At 41.4% G+C, this 16,773-nt stretch overlaps 1 protein-coding gene and 1 long non-coding RNA gene across 2 annotated transcripts; one reads left to right on the plus strand and one right to left on the minus strand.

Annotated features, from left to right (window-relative positions):
• The first annotated feature begins 776 nt into the window (after positions 1-776).
• Positions 777-1,701, plus strand: LOC144057453 (uncharacterized). The gene is made up of 3 exons (XR_013295245.1): positions 777-918; positions 1,370-1,461; positions 1,566-1,701. It is a non-coding gene; the product is annotated as an uncharacterized LOC144057453 (long non-coding RNA).
• Positions 1,702-9,374: 7,673 nt separating this feature from the next.
• Positions 9,375-16,075, minus strand: gdf6a (growth differentiation factor 6a). Its single transcript, XM_077575864.1, has 2 exons — positions 15,051-16,075; positions 9,375-11,497 (listed from the first exon to the last, which is right to left on the minus strand). Exons 1-2 carry the CDS (start codon positions 15,409-15,411, stop codon positions 10,545-10,547), a joined length of 1,314 nt encoding a protein of 437 aa, XP_077431990.1. The 5' UTR covers positions 15,412-16,075; the 3' UTR covers positions 9,375-10,544.
• Between the last annotated feature and the right edge of the window lie 698 nt (positions 16,076-16,773).

Consider the following 16,773-nt stretch of genomic DNA (forward strand, 5'->3'; position numbering starts at 1 on the left):
TGCCGTAACGACGTCGTGCATGCTCGTTCCTAGCTGCACATGCGCACTTTGAGTGTTTGTAGCACGTCTATAAAGTGAGGCCGGCTGCAGAGACTGATGTAGATGACCTCACACGTACTTGAAAAAAATCTAGTAAAGTTTTCCTCCTTGTAAAACTTACTTAGAATTTCTGAGTGCATCAACCTTTACTAGGCTTTTTCAAGTAAATATCACTCTCCGTTTTCAGAGTGTAGGCGTTTCCCCCAGACGAGCAGGAGAAATCGTAAGATAGTCTTCTGCATGCGCATTTTTCAAAAACTTCTACTTTTCGAGAAGATCCTTGAATACACCTTTAACTATTAAATTCCTTCCTATTTCCATCCAAATTCAAGTTTCCATTCTAATTCACATCTGCATCTCATCGGTAGCAGGCAATAGGCATGGGGTAGATGCCACAGACTTCCGGATTTCACACATCAGTGTCGTTTCCGGGCACTGATGGCACCCTCACCTCTGCGCCCCCCAACCGGGCAGGGCGTCCAAACTCTCTGAAATGCTTTGGACATCTGAGACAGACACACTACACACTCGCACCCGTCGACGGGAACGCACAACCGAGGGGCACAAAGGCGGAAGCACAAGAACTGGGACGCGGCCCACACGTCACAAACAGGAAACGGGGGAAAAAAAGCTGATGTGTGAAAACCAGGAAGTCGGAAGTCCCGCCTCCTCCTTGTCATATACCCCGTTGGCTGGAACTAGAACTACTTCCTCCTACTTTCCATGGGAAATGTAGTCTTACTATCCACTGCAATTGCCACTCGCCGGTCAGAGAAGAATACGATAGTTCCAATGTTACAATGTGTGACCAGCTCGAGCTAAACGGCACAGTCAAGCTTCCAATAGCTGTCGGGACAGAGTAAAACAGGTTGGCTAATGGTGAGTGCATTCTTGTTTAGCGCAGTTGAACTAATATAGCATTTAACATTTAGCGTTAGCAATTACACCACCCACACGTTGACACGTCGGCCATCTATCGCTCCCTTGACGAAGATTGACTAGCGTTTAATGTTGCTGAAATTTATTTTAGCGTCCCCTTTTTTAATTTTGAAAATCTGGTCACCCCAAACATATCACATGATGCATTTTAAGTAAACATTTCTTCAAAGGAGCTTGGTGCATTTTGCTTTTATTTTGGTTCTCTATGTGGTGGCTCAACGTGATCTGTCCTAGTGGGATCCTGAGACACTGTGGCTACCTCAACATGCCTTTATATTTGGAACTATTTGCCATATCAGAAACGACAGATACGAACATTATTTATTCATGTTTAGGAAATTAATAATTAATCAATGATTTCTTCACTTTTTTTTTGTGCCTAAATGGGCAGGATTTTCGACACCACATTTACGTGCAGCGGAGATTTTGGTTTTAGACAGTAGCAGAGGACGATGAGAGAGGAGCATCAACATGGAAATATGTGTAAGATGCAGAAAGGAAAGAGATTGGGCAATTGGAAATGAAGGGGATGGAAATGGGACTGTAGAAATAAACCATTCATTCTCTATGTACTGCATGTTTGTTAGTTGCCAACGAACACACGCTGTGATCATGACATCTCTGATCCACTGGTGGAAAGAGACTTCAAAGCTCTCCTCAACCACTTCAAACAACAACATACGAATGGAGAAGATTTGGTTGTTTATTTATGACTGAATTATTGTTTTTTTCTTTATGTCATATTTTTGAGACTTTGTGTCCTTGAGAATAAAATTTCAACCATCTGTTTTGCACATATTGTGGATTGACAATAAAAGTGCATCATACTATTACTTTTACCAACACAAACAGGTATGTATAGTATGAGTAATATCTGAGGCTCCTAGTTTATACGTCTCTCTTTTTTTATCAAAAGTAACTACATTTTCATCTGTCATTGAAAAACAATTTTTTTTTGTTGTTCTTGATTGTTGTGTAAACATTTCCTGTGTTTTACAGACAGCATTGAAAACAAGAGAAGACTGATCACTCAATGTGTTTTTGTGGTTTCATCTGTCAGCAGCCTGTAAATATTCATGTTTCTTTCAAGCTCATGTACACAAATGTATTCAGATGCTTGGTCCTGGATATTTAACATTAAGAAAATATCCAAGTAGTAAGTGCTAGCCAAAACATTACTCTTTCAATTTTGTACAGACACCCACATCCAATCTGAAATTGCATTATTAATGTCCAGTCGTTTGCCTGGCTCAGACCCTTTATCTTCCACACCTCCTAATCAGCCATAATTAAGGTTAACTGTACACAACAGCTGAAACACTAGACAGGTAAGCCACAGCTTCTCATGATTAATGTAGTGTGTTCGTGTTCTGGGCTCTGACCTTTTGAGATAGGCCAGGCACCATTTTTAAGTGAAAGCTCTGCCTCTGCTGAGTTGTGGAGTTGTCCATCAAGTCCTCGTGCACCCCCTCCACCATCCCCGCAGTCATCCACCTTTCAAGCGCAGATCCATGTCTTGCTGCCCTGACCTGTTTGCATGTGTGTCTTACGTTACAATGAAATGAAAAGTTTTTTATATATTTTTTTTTAAATCAGGCACGTACTTAGGGATGAAGTATGAACTTAATTGATAAAGAAGAATAGAAGAGCATCATTATTAAAGAGGTGTACACTCTAAAAACTGTTGGATTAAAAATAACCCAAATTGGGTCATAGAGGGACCAACTCAACTTTTTGGGTTATTTAAAGTTGGTTCAAATGAATAACCCACCAAACAATCCCAAAATTGGATTTCTATGTGGGTTATTAATATAATTTTAACCAACTTTTTGCGTCAATCAAACCATCTTTGGTTGGTTTATTTTTCACCATATTCAATTGGGTTATTCAGTTTACCCAAAAAAATGGGTCAAATTAATAATCCACAAAACAACCCAACAAAATGGGTTATGTGGGTTATTATTTAATTTCACCCAACGTTTTGAAATGAATAACTCAAAAAGTTGGTTTGGTTAATTTTTGACCAAATTCAGTTGGGTTATTCAATTAACCCAAAAAGTTGGGCCTAACGAATAACCCACAAAACAAGCCAAAAAAAAGGTTGCTTTGTGAATTATTAAAGGTAGGGTCTTAAGTTTTCACTCAGAAATAAACACTTCATAAACACTGGATTATATACATTAAATCATTCTCAACCAACACCTCTGGGCTTCTGTCAATGTGCGGTGGTGATTTTGTCATCAACCACCACCCCCCAGCCTGTATTTTGCCATTTTGTTGTGTTTTACCATAAGAGGGACGTTTCTGGGCAGAAAGTCAATGTTTACCCCTCCAGCCAATCACAGGTGGGGGGGTCGCTGAAGGCAGGCGCAATGTTGACAAGAAGAGTGGGGGTTGAGCCATGGGTTGAGCCATGGGAGGAGTCCGTTTTTAATTGTTTGTTTACAAACACTAACGGTCAAAACTTAAGACCCCACTTTAATTTAATTTGTTTAATAACTCAAAAGTTGGGTCAGTCCTTTTTTGACCCAGTTTGGGTTATTTTTTACCTAACTGTTTTTTAGGTTGAGCCTCCTCCATGAGTCATCACCTTATTGTGGTGGAGGGGTTTGGGTGTCCCAATGAGCCTAGGAGCTATGTTGTCTGGGGCTTCATGCCCCTGGTAAGGTCACCCATGGCAAACAGGTCCAAATTGAGGAACCAAACAAAGCATGGCTTAAAAAGACCTCTATGATGAACAACAATTTTGGATCGCGGTTTCCCTTGCCCGGACGCGGGTCACCGGGGCCCCCCTCTGGAGCCAGGCCTGGAGGCAGGGCTCGAAGGCACGCGTCTGGTGGCCGGGCCTAAACCCATGGAGCCCGGCCGAGCACAGCCCAAAAAGGCAACCTGGGTCCCCCTTCCCATAGGCTCACCACCTGTGGTGGGCGACAGCCAAAGGCGGGGACCTTGGCGGTCCGACCCCCAACTACTGAAGCTAGCTCTGGGGACATGGAATGTCACCTCTCTGGCAGGGAAGGAGCCCGAGCCGGACTTGCCTCCACACACAGCTTTGGTTCTGGTACCAATCCACTCTGGAGTTGCCCACAGTGAGAAGCGCAGAGACGGTGTGAGCATACTTATTGCCCCCCGGCTAGGCGCCTGTACTTTGGGGTTCATCCCTGTGGCCGAGTACTGAACGTACTGAACAGCAGCTCAGAGTACCCACTCTTTCTGGAGTCCTGGGAGGGTGTGCTGGAGAGCGCTACCTCTGAGGACTCCCTCGTTCTGCTGGGGGAATTCAACACTCACGAGGGCAATGACAGTGAGACCTGGAGGGGCCGTGATTGGGAGGACCCCGGTAGACGATTGATAATGGATGGATGTTTTTTGAGTGTAACATTCTAAAACTGTTGGGTCAAAAATAACCAAAATTGGCTCAAAAAGGAACTCTAATGAATAACCAACTAAGCAACCCGAAAAATCGGCTTGCTTTTGAGGTTATTAACTTAATTTGACCCTATGTTTTGGGTGAAATAACTCAAAAAGTTGGGGCAGTTCATATTTGACCCCATTCAATTAACCCAAAAAGTTGGGTCAAATGAATAACCCACAAAACAACTCAAGAAATTGGGTTGCTTTGTGGGTTATTAATTTAATTTTACCCAATTTTTGGGATTAAATAACTCCAATAATTAGGTATGTTTATTGTGGGCCCTATTCAATCGGGTTATTCAATTTATATAAAAAAGTTGGGTGAAATGTGTAATCCGGCAATTTAATTGGATTTTTGGGGGGGTTTAAAACCCTCAAAAAGTTGTGTCAGTCCATTTTCTACCCTTTTTTTTTATTTGTTTGTTTTTTTTAAAGAGTGAATGAAAACATGCTGTATTGTGTAGCCGTTTTAATTTATTTGTGCACGTTTCACTCACATTTCAAGTCAATGTAGCACAAAGAAGGCTTTATTTGCCCTCCTACGGGCAGAGTGTCTGGACCTGAAAATACGGTACCATTGTTGGTTAATGACCTTCCCTCACTGTCCACTCAAGTTGTGGATGTGAATTGGCACTGAGGTCATGTCCTTGCCTTGCTCCCAAACATCAGTATTGTCACACTTAGCAGAGTAAATTTACCTTTGGCTCAAGCTCATTCAGAACCACACACAAGCTCACAGAGACTTCCAAAAACAACAAAAAAAGATGCACTGCAAGCTGAACAGAGATTTGCTGGAGAATCTGTAAGTGTACTTGTTAATCAGGGATGACGCGGACAGGGTCACCATCTGTAACGTTGACCAGGAGTAGTAAATTGATGAGGAGAGGTGAAAGGGCACCCTCAACATTCCTTTAGAAAATAAACAGCACCAAAAAAAAAAAAAAGCATGCTTCTCTGGGCAGGTAAGCCAAGCAACTTGTACTTCTGTTTATAAAGCACAGTTTCCAAGCAATTGGTGTATCTTGCAGATCATAATGTAACATAGTCCATCCCAATATGGGAGTAACTTTTAACGCAGGTTATCTTTGTCTTGTCTTCTGTTACCATATGGATTATTGTGAGGAGTACAGACATCATTGTGTTCCACAGACGAAGAGGGAAAAGAGGGGACATGGGCTTCAAAATGGGGGGGCACTGCTTATCTCACTGGCAGTCTTCCAAGTGTGACCACTTTCTTTTAATTGTCAAATTTTGATTGTTGTGTCCAAATAGTTTCCAAAAATGAGCAAACGTGGCGATTATGGATATTTAGTTGTTGTTGAATGAGTTCATGAGAATAAATGGAAATTGTGGCGGTGTGTGGGGGGGGTCAACATGACCTTTGCCATTCAGGCACAAGCAAGTGTATTTAATGTTTAGGGCCGCCCCTGCCTTTGTGTTGGAGCCAGTGGTTCAATGAAAGGCAGCAGGAGGGGTCACTTCAGGCATCTGCTGCTCTGTCGAATCCCTCATCTGTCCATCTGCGTGCACTGCGGCCCTTCTGTCCACTCATAGCACTTAAATAGACACACACACAAGATCGATACATGGGGTGTGAAACAATTCAAGGACAGTTCAAAAATTGAAGGATTTGATTGGTTTAACTGTGGGATTACGATTCAATTCTATATGGAACGGCTCCACTCGAGAGGCTACTTTTTTGTTGTCATTTTGCTTACATTTTAATGAATTTGTCGGCACTGTAAAAGTGCTTCGATACGTATCTTGATATAATTCAAAGTGATTTGATTCCGTTTGGTTCCATGCATTCACATCTTTCAAATCAAAAAAGGATTTCCCAGTTCAAACCGGTTTTTGATATAGTAATTTGGCCAATTATACTCTTCACCTAGACCATATTCTGAACCTTGCATTAGCCTGTCAAGAAAAAAAAGAATCAAACTGTATCATAAATAGAGCCACGTATCAGCTAACTGTAACAACAAGAAGTACACCACACAAGAGAAGACAGAATCCCTCTGGAGCCAAGATCCCCTCTAATGAGAAACATCATTACTGAAAATATGCTTGTGCTGGATTTTATCAATATAAAAGTCAGGCCTTGGCCAAGTGTCAGGCTCATTTTCACTTTTCTTCTCGTAAGTTCTATTTCAACAAATTAAGAGCCTAACAAAGGATGTCATGATGCGCCTTGATTCCCAGTTAACATATTTCCACTTGCTTTAGATGTCTTTAGGCTATCAGCAAGATGTACTGTATGTCGATCCTGATGAGAACATGACTGATAAAGGGAAGGCTAAGAATGAAGAGCATTCACATTCTCTATGAGCCAAGATGAGTTTTATATCTTGGAGAGGCTCCCGAGCTTCCCACTCACAGCATCACAATGCCGATCTTCACTTTCTTTGGATCTTACCACTGCCCTAAAGAGGAGCCTTCACACACAGATGTGGGGTGTCAAGACTATTTGTGTTATACATTCTCCACATTTCTTATGAAAAGAACCCGACTCGTGGCCAATTTTGGTTTGCCTGGACTAATACACCCAAACCAAGTTTCAAATAAACACAACTCTCTTTCTGCTCTCTCTACTTCAGCAGAGGGACAATACGGCGGTTGTCATGAAGAAGTTTTATTGGAACATTTAACTTAAGGAGAGGGGGATAGAGCGGGTAAACAAAGCATTCCTTTCCCTTTCATCACCATTTAACTGTTCCCTTCACATTCGCTCTCACCTCCCAGCCAGTGCCCACCAAACCAGAAAACTTGTCAAATAAATATAAATCAAAAAGAAAAAGCTTATCCAATAATTTAGTGCTGAGTCGCTTAATCTCTCTTTGTTGCTTCTTCTCATTTCTAACCTTAATGGTGCCAACTATCTCCCAGAATGCTCACAGGAGAAGATAGCAAGTCTCAAGTAGCACCATGGCTGTGACGTTCCAGACATATAGCCTGGAGGGCCATTTGGTTATACTCAAGGGGATGGTTGTTGTGTCAGTCATTTGCCGCGCCTGCTAAAGAGTGCACTTAGCATCCTCTGTTTCCCCCTCACAAGCATGTGAGGAGTGACATGATACTGTACAAGAGTCTGGACAACATATAACATTTCAAAGCAATTTCCTAATTGTTTCCAGGCCAAGGTCGATAGCCTATATGGGAGCAATCCCTTTCTCTGCAACTTTTTCATCCACAGATTGGAAAACATTAAAGTGTTAAGTAAACTTGACCCAGGTGGGCTAATTCATTGGGAAATAGTTGGGCTTTCGTACATTCGCTGCCATATCAGTGACAGTCAGGCTGTGGACACCCCCCCCATCCCCCCGCCCGCCCGGACGGTCACCATATGTCGATGGCGATGTTCGCAAAATGGCTTTTGTGTAAAGTCGTTGGCAGCCATTTATGGCATTTGTTCCTTGTGGAGATTGACTGTTCCCAAATGGCTGGCTAAAATACTTGAGAATTTCGAAGATGCTTCTAATGGCTGTTGGTTAGTTCTAAAAAAAAGTGTATAAATCGGGGCCGTCTAAAATTTTCCCTTTGAGGTCCGCATTTAGAAAAACTGGAGGATGCAAGGACCACTTTGACATTGTCTGACTTCATTAAACACAATTAAACCAATCAATCAAGTAATAATGTACTCTAGTTATATTATCGTTTTTATTTTTTTGCTTGTTTTTGCTTACTTCTAACACCTATCAAAGGGGAAGTCAACCCAAAAAATTCCTTTACAATAATATGTTGTATCATATGTGCCCCCACTAATCTAAACACAACATTCGGATTAATTTTATTTGTGGAGTATGATTTAAGCAGCTAATTCCACCCATTTGTATCCATCTCAGGGGGCGGCCATTTTGCAACTTGCTCTCAACCTTGCTCATGGCTCAGGTAATGACCAATCACATCTCAATTTCAGAAAACAGGTGAGCCGTAAGCAACTGGGATGTAATATTCAGTCAACAACAAGAGGCAAAATGGCCGCCCTCAAGATGGATAAATATGGGTTTTCTGTTTAATTCATATTCCACAAACACAATATTAATCAGAATACAGTGTTTACTTACATTAGTGGGGCTGCATTGAACATGTTATTGTAAAGAACATTTTAGGGTTGACTTCCCCTTTAAAGGTGATGAGGCAGTTTTTTTTATATATATATATATATATATATAATTTTGGGGTGGCCTACAGCCATGTATCCCACTAGAGTAGATCTACACCTGCTCTGACCAGACCTCCACATTCAGAGTCAAAACAAACAACAGCAACAACAAAAAACAGCGACCAACATAGGGGGACAGCCTGTTGACACTCGCTAAAAAGCGCCGCAAGATATTACATAAGAAAGGAAGTCATACTCACAAATTAGATGACTTGCACGTCAACTTTTACTTGCCAGTAAATTCTTTGTCATTTGAGTTTTAAAATTTATAGCGACTACAGTCCACAAAGTTGCAAATATTTGGAATCCACCTAATTGCTCTTCTTACATAATCCTGTCATTCGTCACAAAACAGAATAAGCAACATCTTAAAGCCAATATTATAAGTTTTGAATGACCTTGTGAACTATGAGCATCAACAAAGACCTGCTGAGTTTGAAATATGCCATAAATAATAGTTTGATACTGAAGCCAGTTTGGAGGTTAATATTAAATAACATTTTGTACCGACCTGCATTGCTAACATTGGAAGTATTGTTGAGAAACACAAACTATTGTAAAGACACAAAGTATTTTTCGAAAAGTTTGCTTTTACGCTCATGATTTTCATGGCCTGTCTCTAGTCTTGCACAAAAATGTGAAAACCTGAAATGAAATGAGAATGAGGCAAATAATTGAGTTTTCTTATTTCACTGTAGTACAGCTGTCCAACAACGTTTTATTGGCTTTAATACACAAAACATAATGAGGGTGGAAGTAATCCAAATACAAGACTTGTGGACTTGGTTTTGAATTTTATTTGTACAGTAATGGAGTGGAACAGTATCCATTAATATATGAATATAGGTTATCTTATATATGCTGTCAAAGCTCTTTACACTGAATGCACCTCAAAACTCAGGTCCCATATGCAATGATGAGGTAGACACTTAATAATGGTATTTTCCACCCTCTGCAAAAAATAAAAAATAAAAATTGAATACACCTTAAATTACTCTTATCAATGTAAGAAATATATGATTATCATGAAACTCTGTACATCACAAATAATAACATTATTATAGAATAGAAATTATACCGATTTGAGTGCATTTTGTATATTTACAAAGAAATGCAGTTCTCTCATTTCTTCATTGGGAGCACTTTGTAAAGTTATCGACTATACAAAATATTTACAGCTCAAAAATAATGAACAGCAGTGCATTCAAAGCTAATGTGCATTTAAATATCGCTTCACTTGCGAGTCTCTTGTTTGACATTTTCCTCACCAGAGCAGACAAACTTTCAAACATCTCCTTGGCGCAGTAAGCTGCGGAAGTGCATTTCATAACGATGCAGACTAAGTTCACCTTTCGTGTGTGCTTTTAAAAACATATTTTTACAACAACAGAGGGCCAACAAGTTTGTTTTTGTCCTTTTCGTCCACAAAAGCACACCATGACCCTCTCACAGCGCCTCACGACTGATCTGCAGTCAGCCAAAAATCTCTTGAAGGCATTATCTCCTCTTCTCTGACTGTGTGTGCATGTGTGCGTGTGTGACATTCTCATCCCCTTTCATTTTTTTTTTTTTTTGTGCATAACATGCACTTGCACGAGCCTTTAATGACTCCAGCCGGACCGAGGCAATTATGAGCTGGATGCACAGACCCAAAAGAGTCCGCCCTCCAGACAAGATTGCACGACAAGAGCTTGCAAGTCCAAACGCTGACAGGCAAAAAGCCTCACAGCACGAACAGGTGCACGGTGGCACCCGATGGGATTCCATCACACAATGGACACATCTCTGGGAAACAAGGGCCTGTTTGATGACTCGTCGGTTTTGCATGGTTGAGAAATAACACTTTAAGGCAGGGAGTGTGCATTTTTGTGAGCGGTGACTTGGAATAAATAAGCAAATATCGCGAGTCGAGGTATCCTGGAAGGACTTTTCCGCCCATCCCACAGTAACATCGTGGATTTGTATGTCTTTTAAAAGAGTTGAATGGCCGCTACCTGCACCCACATTGCTCCACCACCATGTCCTCGTACTGCTTGTACACCACATTGTTGCCTGAGTCGATGTACAGGATGCTGATTGGGCTGAGTTTGGTGGGGACACAGCAACTGGGAGGGGTGCTGTTGGGGTCCATGGAGTTCATGAGAGTTTGTATGATGGCATGGTTGGTAGGTTCCAGGTGAGATCTGAGCGGGAAGTCGCACACACCTTCGCAGTGGTATGCCTCGTAGTCCAAGGGTGCGATGATCCAGTCGTCCCAGCCCAGCTCTTTAAAATTCACATGTAACCCCTTTTTGCTGCACCTGGATTTGGATTTCTTCCCGTGTCTTTTCCCGTGGCGGTTGCTCAGCGCTGTCCTCCTCCGCCTCCGGGGCCCCTCCCCTCTGACCCCCCTGAAGGGCATCCCGTCCTCCACCAAATCCTCCTCCTCCTCTGAAGCTCTCACCTCCTCTTTCTCCTTGATAGACCTCCGTGACTTGATCTTCTCCTTCATCTCGTTGAACAAGTTCTCCCTTTTCTTGGAGCGGGTGTAAGCCACCAGAATGGCTTTCTCCTGCTGGGACCGCTCGCTCCTGTCCAGGCCCAGCAGCCTGAGATCCAACTCGGCGTTGGAATTACCCAGAGTGACTCTGAGCTGAAAGCAGAGCTGGCTCCCTTTATGTTCATGATGATGATGATGTTGTTTATGAGATTTAAACATCTCCCACACGTCCAGAACCTCCCATCTGGACTTGGTAGAGTCCAAAGGGTCCAGCGGTCTGGAGTCCAGCAGCATGTCAGAGCTGCAGGGGTAAAGTTGGATATGGTAGAGGCCTGTCGTCTGTAAGTCTCCCAAAGCTCTCCTAAATATCCTTAATTCGGCCCCAACCAGCTCCTCTTTGTCTGAAAGGGTTGAGACATCAAACAGATACTTTTGTCTTCGCAGAGGAGGGTGCAAAAGATCGTCTGCAAGGATAAAAGAAGAAAATAATTGCAGTCAGATTCACTTAGGGTGTACAGTGTTCAGATGGGGGAGGGAGGGGACTCACAGAGGCCTTCGCTCCCCCACTCTGCCCCACCCACCCCCAAATACCCACGCTAAACCAGCCTTTAAAGAAAAAAACAGATACTCATCATTTCTACCCATGTTGTGCTTTAAAACACATCCTCCGATCTTACATTGAAATTGTATTAATTGAAAATATTACGTGTTTTACAATGCTTAAACTGTATTTTATTTATTACACCTCAGCATTAAAATTTGGTTCTTTACAGAAACATAAAAAGATTCAAATTTGAGTCATAACATTGAGACACTTGGAAATTCATGAAAAATAGCGCAACATGCGCGGAGTCATTATTTATTTATTACGTAATTTTCAATCAATTGTGCGCCTGTTCAGTGTTCAGTAAGATACATTTGCAAATGCGTTTGGGGAACGGCGTATTTATCTATTTAATTATTTATGTATTTATTTTGCATAGCTGCAAGCTCCAAACGTTTGGTTTTTGGCGCCTTTTAATTTATTTTCCAGGACAGTCAGACGTGCATATTAAATATGACATTTGATATGCGATTAAAGCACGCAGCGTGCAAGAATATATGTTCTTCCTTGATGGCATTTGTTTTCTAGTTAATCCTGCATGTCTCAACCATTATAGTCGATTTCATTCACGCTATCTACATTTCGTTTTAATTGACATATCAAAGGATGCTTGCTTGCTTAATCTGTTTTTATGTTGATCATCTAATGAACGTAACTAATTTATTTATTATTTACATAGCCTATTTGGAGGAGTCGTGTCAACTTTTACAACAAAATAAGGACGGGTAAAGTTGGTGCTGCGCGTAACGGGCCAAAGGGAACAACGATACACAATTAATGCATTATACTCTCATGCAGAAGCCGCGGTGGGGGCTTGCATTGGGGCTGCAAATATTCCATCACTGTGAGGCTGTGATAAGAAAAATACACAATTTGCAAAGCATAATGCAAATATCTGACCTAGAATATGTAATTCGCTCAATATGGATTTATAGCTGAGCAGACTTTCGATAAACGAAAAGCTAGAGCAAAAGGGAAAATCAAAACTGAGCATACGACAGGTGTTTAAAGAAAAAAAAAGTGGTCTTCAATTTTCAATGAGTTTTTTTTTTTTTTACATATAGCCTAACATTTCATGATGTGAAATTGCATTAAAAGTGTAATCATTACTCTGTTTAAATGCTATGTTTTCGGGTTGTAAAAATGCGGCCGAATGAACGCGTGCCTGGGTTGACCATGCAGCATAATATCAAAATATCAAACTTCTCGGAAAAATAAAAGTGACAAGGCTGCGTGCGCACATTCGTGTGATTTGTACACGCTATTCTAAAGAGATATTTGATTCTACTTGTCAGTTTCCCTCCGTGAACCCTGCCGGGTGAAACAGTAAAAAAACAGATTGAAACCTTGTGCTTGTTTCTGTGACTTGCGCGTCTGGTCTGCATTACGTTTCTACCTCTTTTTTTTTTTAACAAGACCTTAAACAAAATTGAATACAAGTTCACCAAATAATTAACAGCCTGAATTCCCATATTTCTCATTAAAGCACTTCTCCTCTTATATTTCATCCCATCTTGCCAACGACAACATTCCCCTTAAAATGCCCCTTGAACGGACTGGGTGAACAGCCTGTTGAAATTACTGACATATTCGTGTTGACAGACAAGAATGTACCAGCTTTTCTTAATATCAAGATTCCGTTAGATGACTCAACGCAATTTTTGTCGCAGGTCAACAAATGCAAATAAAATTTTGCAGTAAGCCTATTTCATTGTCAATTTAAAGGCAGGGCTGCGTTTAATAAGATATAATTACACCGCATTATGTCTGTGTGTGTTTTTTTAAAACGTTTGTGATCTTGAATTATACGATCAAGAACCACCTCGAAACTGCATGCATAGTGTTTAATTTTAAAATAGTATAACGGCCAGTAAAAAGATTATTTATAATCTGCAAATACACACAAAACACGAAGTATAGTTAGTGCGTAAAAGCGCAGCGCATGCATGCTTGTGCATAAAAGCAGGCCTCAATCGGTCATTTTGCCTTGAGTTTTATTCCCAGTAGAGTTAAATGCTGCAGGTTACTTCATAAAATGCAACACTTAAGGGATTTTGGGAGGACCATTAAAAGAAAGAGAAGGTGCTGGACGGGAAGAAGTATATTTTCCGTAATAAATTGTAATTGGTGAGAAAAGGCGCCTGCACTATATATATATATATATATATATATATATATATATATATATATATATATAAATAATACAAATCACTTCACAATAGCTGGGGGAAGTGGCTAGTATTTTTGGTTGGTTGGTTGGTTTTATTTAGGCTATTTGATGATGTATCATCGTGGCCGAAGGTTCATTACGAAAGACGACAACGTTTGATATGTTATGACATGAACACTCAATTAGATCACTGAGTTCAAATACTCCAATCAGCCGTTCGATGCCATGCGGCTTTCAGAGGGTCCCAGCTCCGGGTCAGAGCCAGTGACACACCACATCACAATCACGGGACAAAAGTGCCGCATTTTTTTTTCTTTCAGTTCACTGCAAAAAGCAGCTCGAAAACTCCTGTTGTTTTTGTGCCTTAGGAGCTGGAATTAGTATATAGTTTATTTTTGTTTTTGACTAACAAAACGAGTCAAATAGCCTATTCAACGTGGAGCTGGAATCAGTCACTGCGTCGTTTCAGTTATTTGAATTTTTGACTGCGTGTTTAACCAACTGTAAATAGCCTATTGAACTTTTCGAGCTTGTTGAACCCTTCGTATAAAAATGCAAATCACTGGAAAAATCAGAAAGTGCAATTGAATGAACCCATTGGCAGTGTAAGAGGTAAATTAAAAATATGCACTTTCCAGGTTGAATAAATATAATATGATGTGTGTGTGGTGTATAGGGTAGCCTATTGCATTCCAATTAGGCCTACATTACACGAGAGACTTGAACTTGCTTTCGCATGAAAGACTCGAACCACTTGCTTTCACACTATCAATGGCTCAAACACCTGCTCCTCACATCGAGTTTTCTCCACTCCACCTATATGTGAAAATGTGCAGTCAATTCATTTCCATCCCAATTTGGGGGTATGTTGGGCAGGCAAACCACAAGTGGTGTGCAGGTAGCTTTACCATATAGAGGAAAGTTTCCTAAATGGAGCTTCTTCTTTTTTTATAAGCCTGTACTGACACTGATTTACAGCCTTCGTTTAGAGAGCGTCTCAATTAGTGTTTTACTGTCGTGTTACCCAGGGGTTAAGTATAGTAGCTACAGCGAAAGGGAAAAGTCACACGTTTTCTGCACATGAGCAAAATATGTATCCGCAGACTGATCCATAAACCCAGTTGAATAATTCGTTTATTTTTCTAAAGTGCGCTATTTCTTCTTTCTGTATGTCAGGTAGTTCCCCCAAAAAGAAAGCTTTGCAAGATTGATGTGACTGAATTGGCCGCGGCCCAAAACCAACCTGTTCCTCTGTCCACGAAACTTGTTATGGTGTTGGCAGATTTAGAGGAGCGGAAAAAGCTGGCGTTAAGTCCGAGCTTCTCCGCTGCAGAGTACGTCCTGTAAATGGAGAGCATGTACTCATGCGGCACCACATCGTCCTTCAGCTCCTCTTTGTGCTGGCTCATCATATGATGGGAAGAGGCGAAGATGTCTTTTAGGAGTTTGGTTGACCTTTGTCCGCCCTGATGAGGGAGCCTGGTGCCCCTGTTCCTCCTCGGGGTAGAGGGAGAGATGATAGCAGCTGACTGGAAACATGGTATATTCCAAAGGAAAACAAGGAGCAGGCCCACATAAAGCGTAACAACTCGAAATGCAAACATGGCTGGAGATGTCGAATGCTGCGAGACTCGTGTATGTTTCCTTCCCTGGGATGGAGGGGTCCGCCTGAGCCGGAGATGGTCTGCGCGTCAGGGTGTGAGATTTCTTTGCGCCCTCGAGAAGTGCGTTTTGCGCTCTGGACTCCACACAAGAGCAGAGCCAGTTAGGCCGATTGGAACACGCCCACACGGTCGCCCGGTCGGTGCTTCCCAATTTCATGACATCCACTTGCAAACGCGGAGACAAAGGCCATACTAGCGACCCAGGAATCCATGTGGGAAAGTTTTTGTTGTGGTTTCAATGTTCATCTATTTATTGTCTTGATAGATCTCAGGGGGAGGGGAGAGAAAAACATGTGTGATGAAAAATACTCAGATGCTCTTGAAATCATTCCTAGTTGATTATTAAAGACCCGTGTTGAGCAAGCATTTATTTTCAAGTTTAGTAAAGTAAAGTCCGAAATGTATAGCAATCAGGGCATGAGATAGGCTAATAGTGCATAATAGTCTTTATCATAAAGTCGTTGGGGACTAAAGCCTCCAAGGACACATCCGATCAGATTAGATAAGATTTTACGTCCAAAATGTTGAAAACATACTTTATAGTTATCATAAAGTTATGTCAAAATAACCATTCTCGATTATGCAACCATAGAGCAAAATATCTTTGCACATACTTTGCATTTAATTGGTCACATGACATCTGGATGTTATGAAGCGCAATCGAGCACTCCATTAATTACCAGAATTGAATGCACTGATCCTTGCCCAACTCAAACCACCAGAAAGAGACACTACTCTAGGTCAACGGCACAAAGACATTTAGAATGACTTCAGCGACCTCTAGCGTCTCAATGTTAAAAGTTCAACTGAACTACAAAACTGGTCAACTCGGCCTCCTGTTTATGTAAACATGTCTCATGCTCCATATGTCCTGTATGATATGTAAAGGTCAATTCAATATATAGTCTACACCAGTGGTGTCCAAACTCGGTCCTCGGGGGCCGGTAGTCCCGCAGGTTTTGGAGGTTTCCCTGCTCCAACGCACCTGTTTCAATCAACAGGATTGTTATCAGGCTTAGTAGAGCTTGCTGATGAGCTTCAGCTGTGTTGGAGGAGAGAAATATCCAAAACCTGCGGGACTACCGGCCCCCGAGGACCGAGTTTGGACACCACTGGTCTACACTAATATACAGGTTCATTTTAATGCATGAAAATATTGTAGAAAGGGCAACGTGTAATTTTGTGTTACCGTTACTGTACTCACAGTTGTGAACATTGTTATACTTAACAAATACCCTGTGTCCTGCCTGTCATGTTGACAGGTGCTGATGTGTGCCATTGATTACCTGCTCGGAGACAAAA

This window comes from Vanacampus margaritifer, chromosome 9 (assembly GCF_051991255.1).
Source record: "Vanacampus margaritifer isolate UIUO_Vmar chromosome 9, RoL_Vmar_1.0, whole genome shotgun sequence".
Classification (NCBI taxonomy): Eukaryota; Metazoa; Chordata; class Actinopteri; order Syngnathiformes; family Syngnathidae; genus Vanacampus; species Vanacampus margaritifer.

Bases quoted from the DNA above. Each gene is read 5' to 3' on its own strand.
- gdf6a (XM_077575864.1), bottom strand. From the start codon at position 15,411: ATGTTTGCATTTCGAGTTGTTACGCTTTATGTGGGCCTGCTCCTTGTT. The intron at 11,498-15,050 runs GTTGGTTTTGGG...TTATCCTTGCAG, and splicing joins TTTCGTGGACAGAGGAACAG to ACGATCTTTTGCACCCTCCT.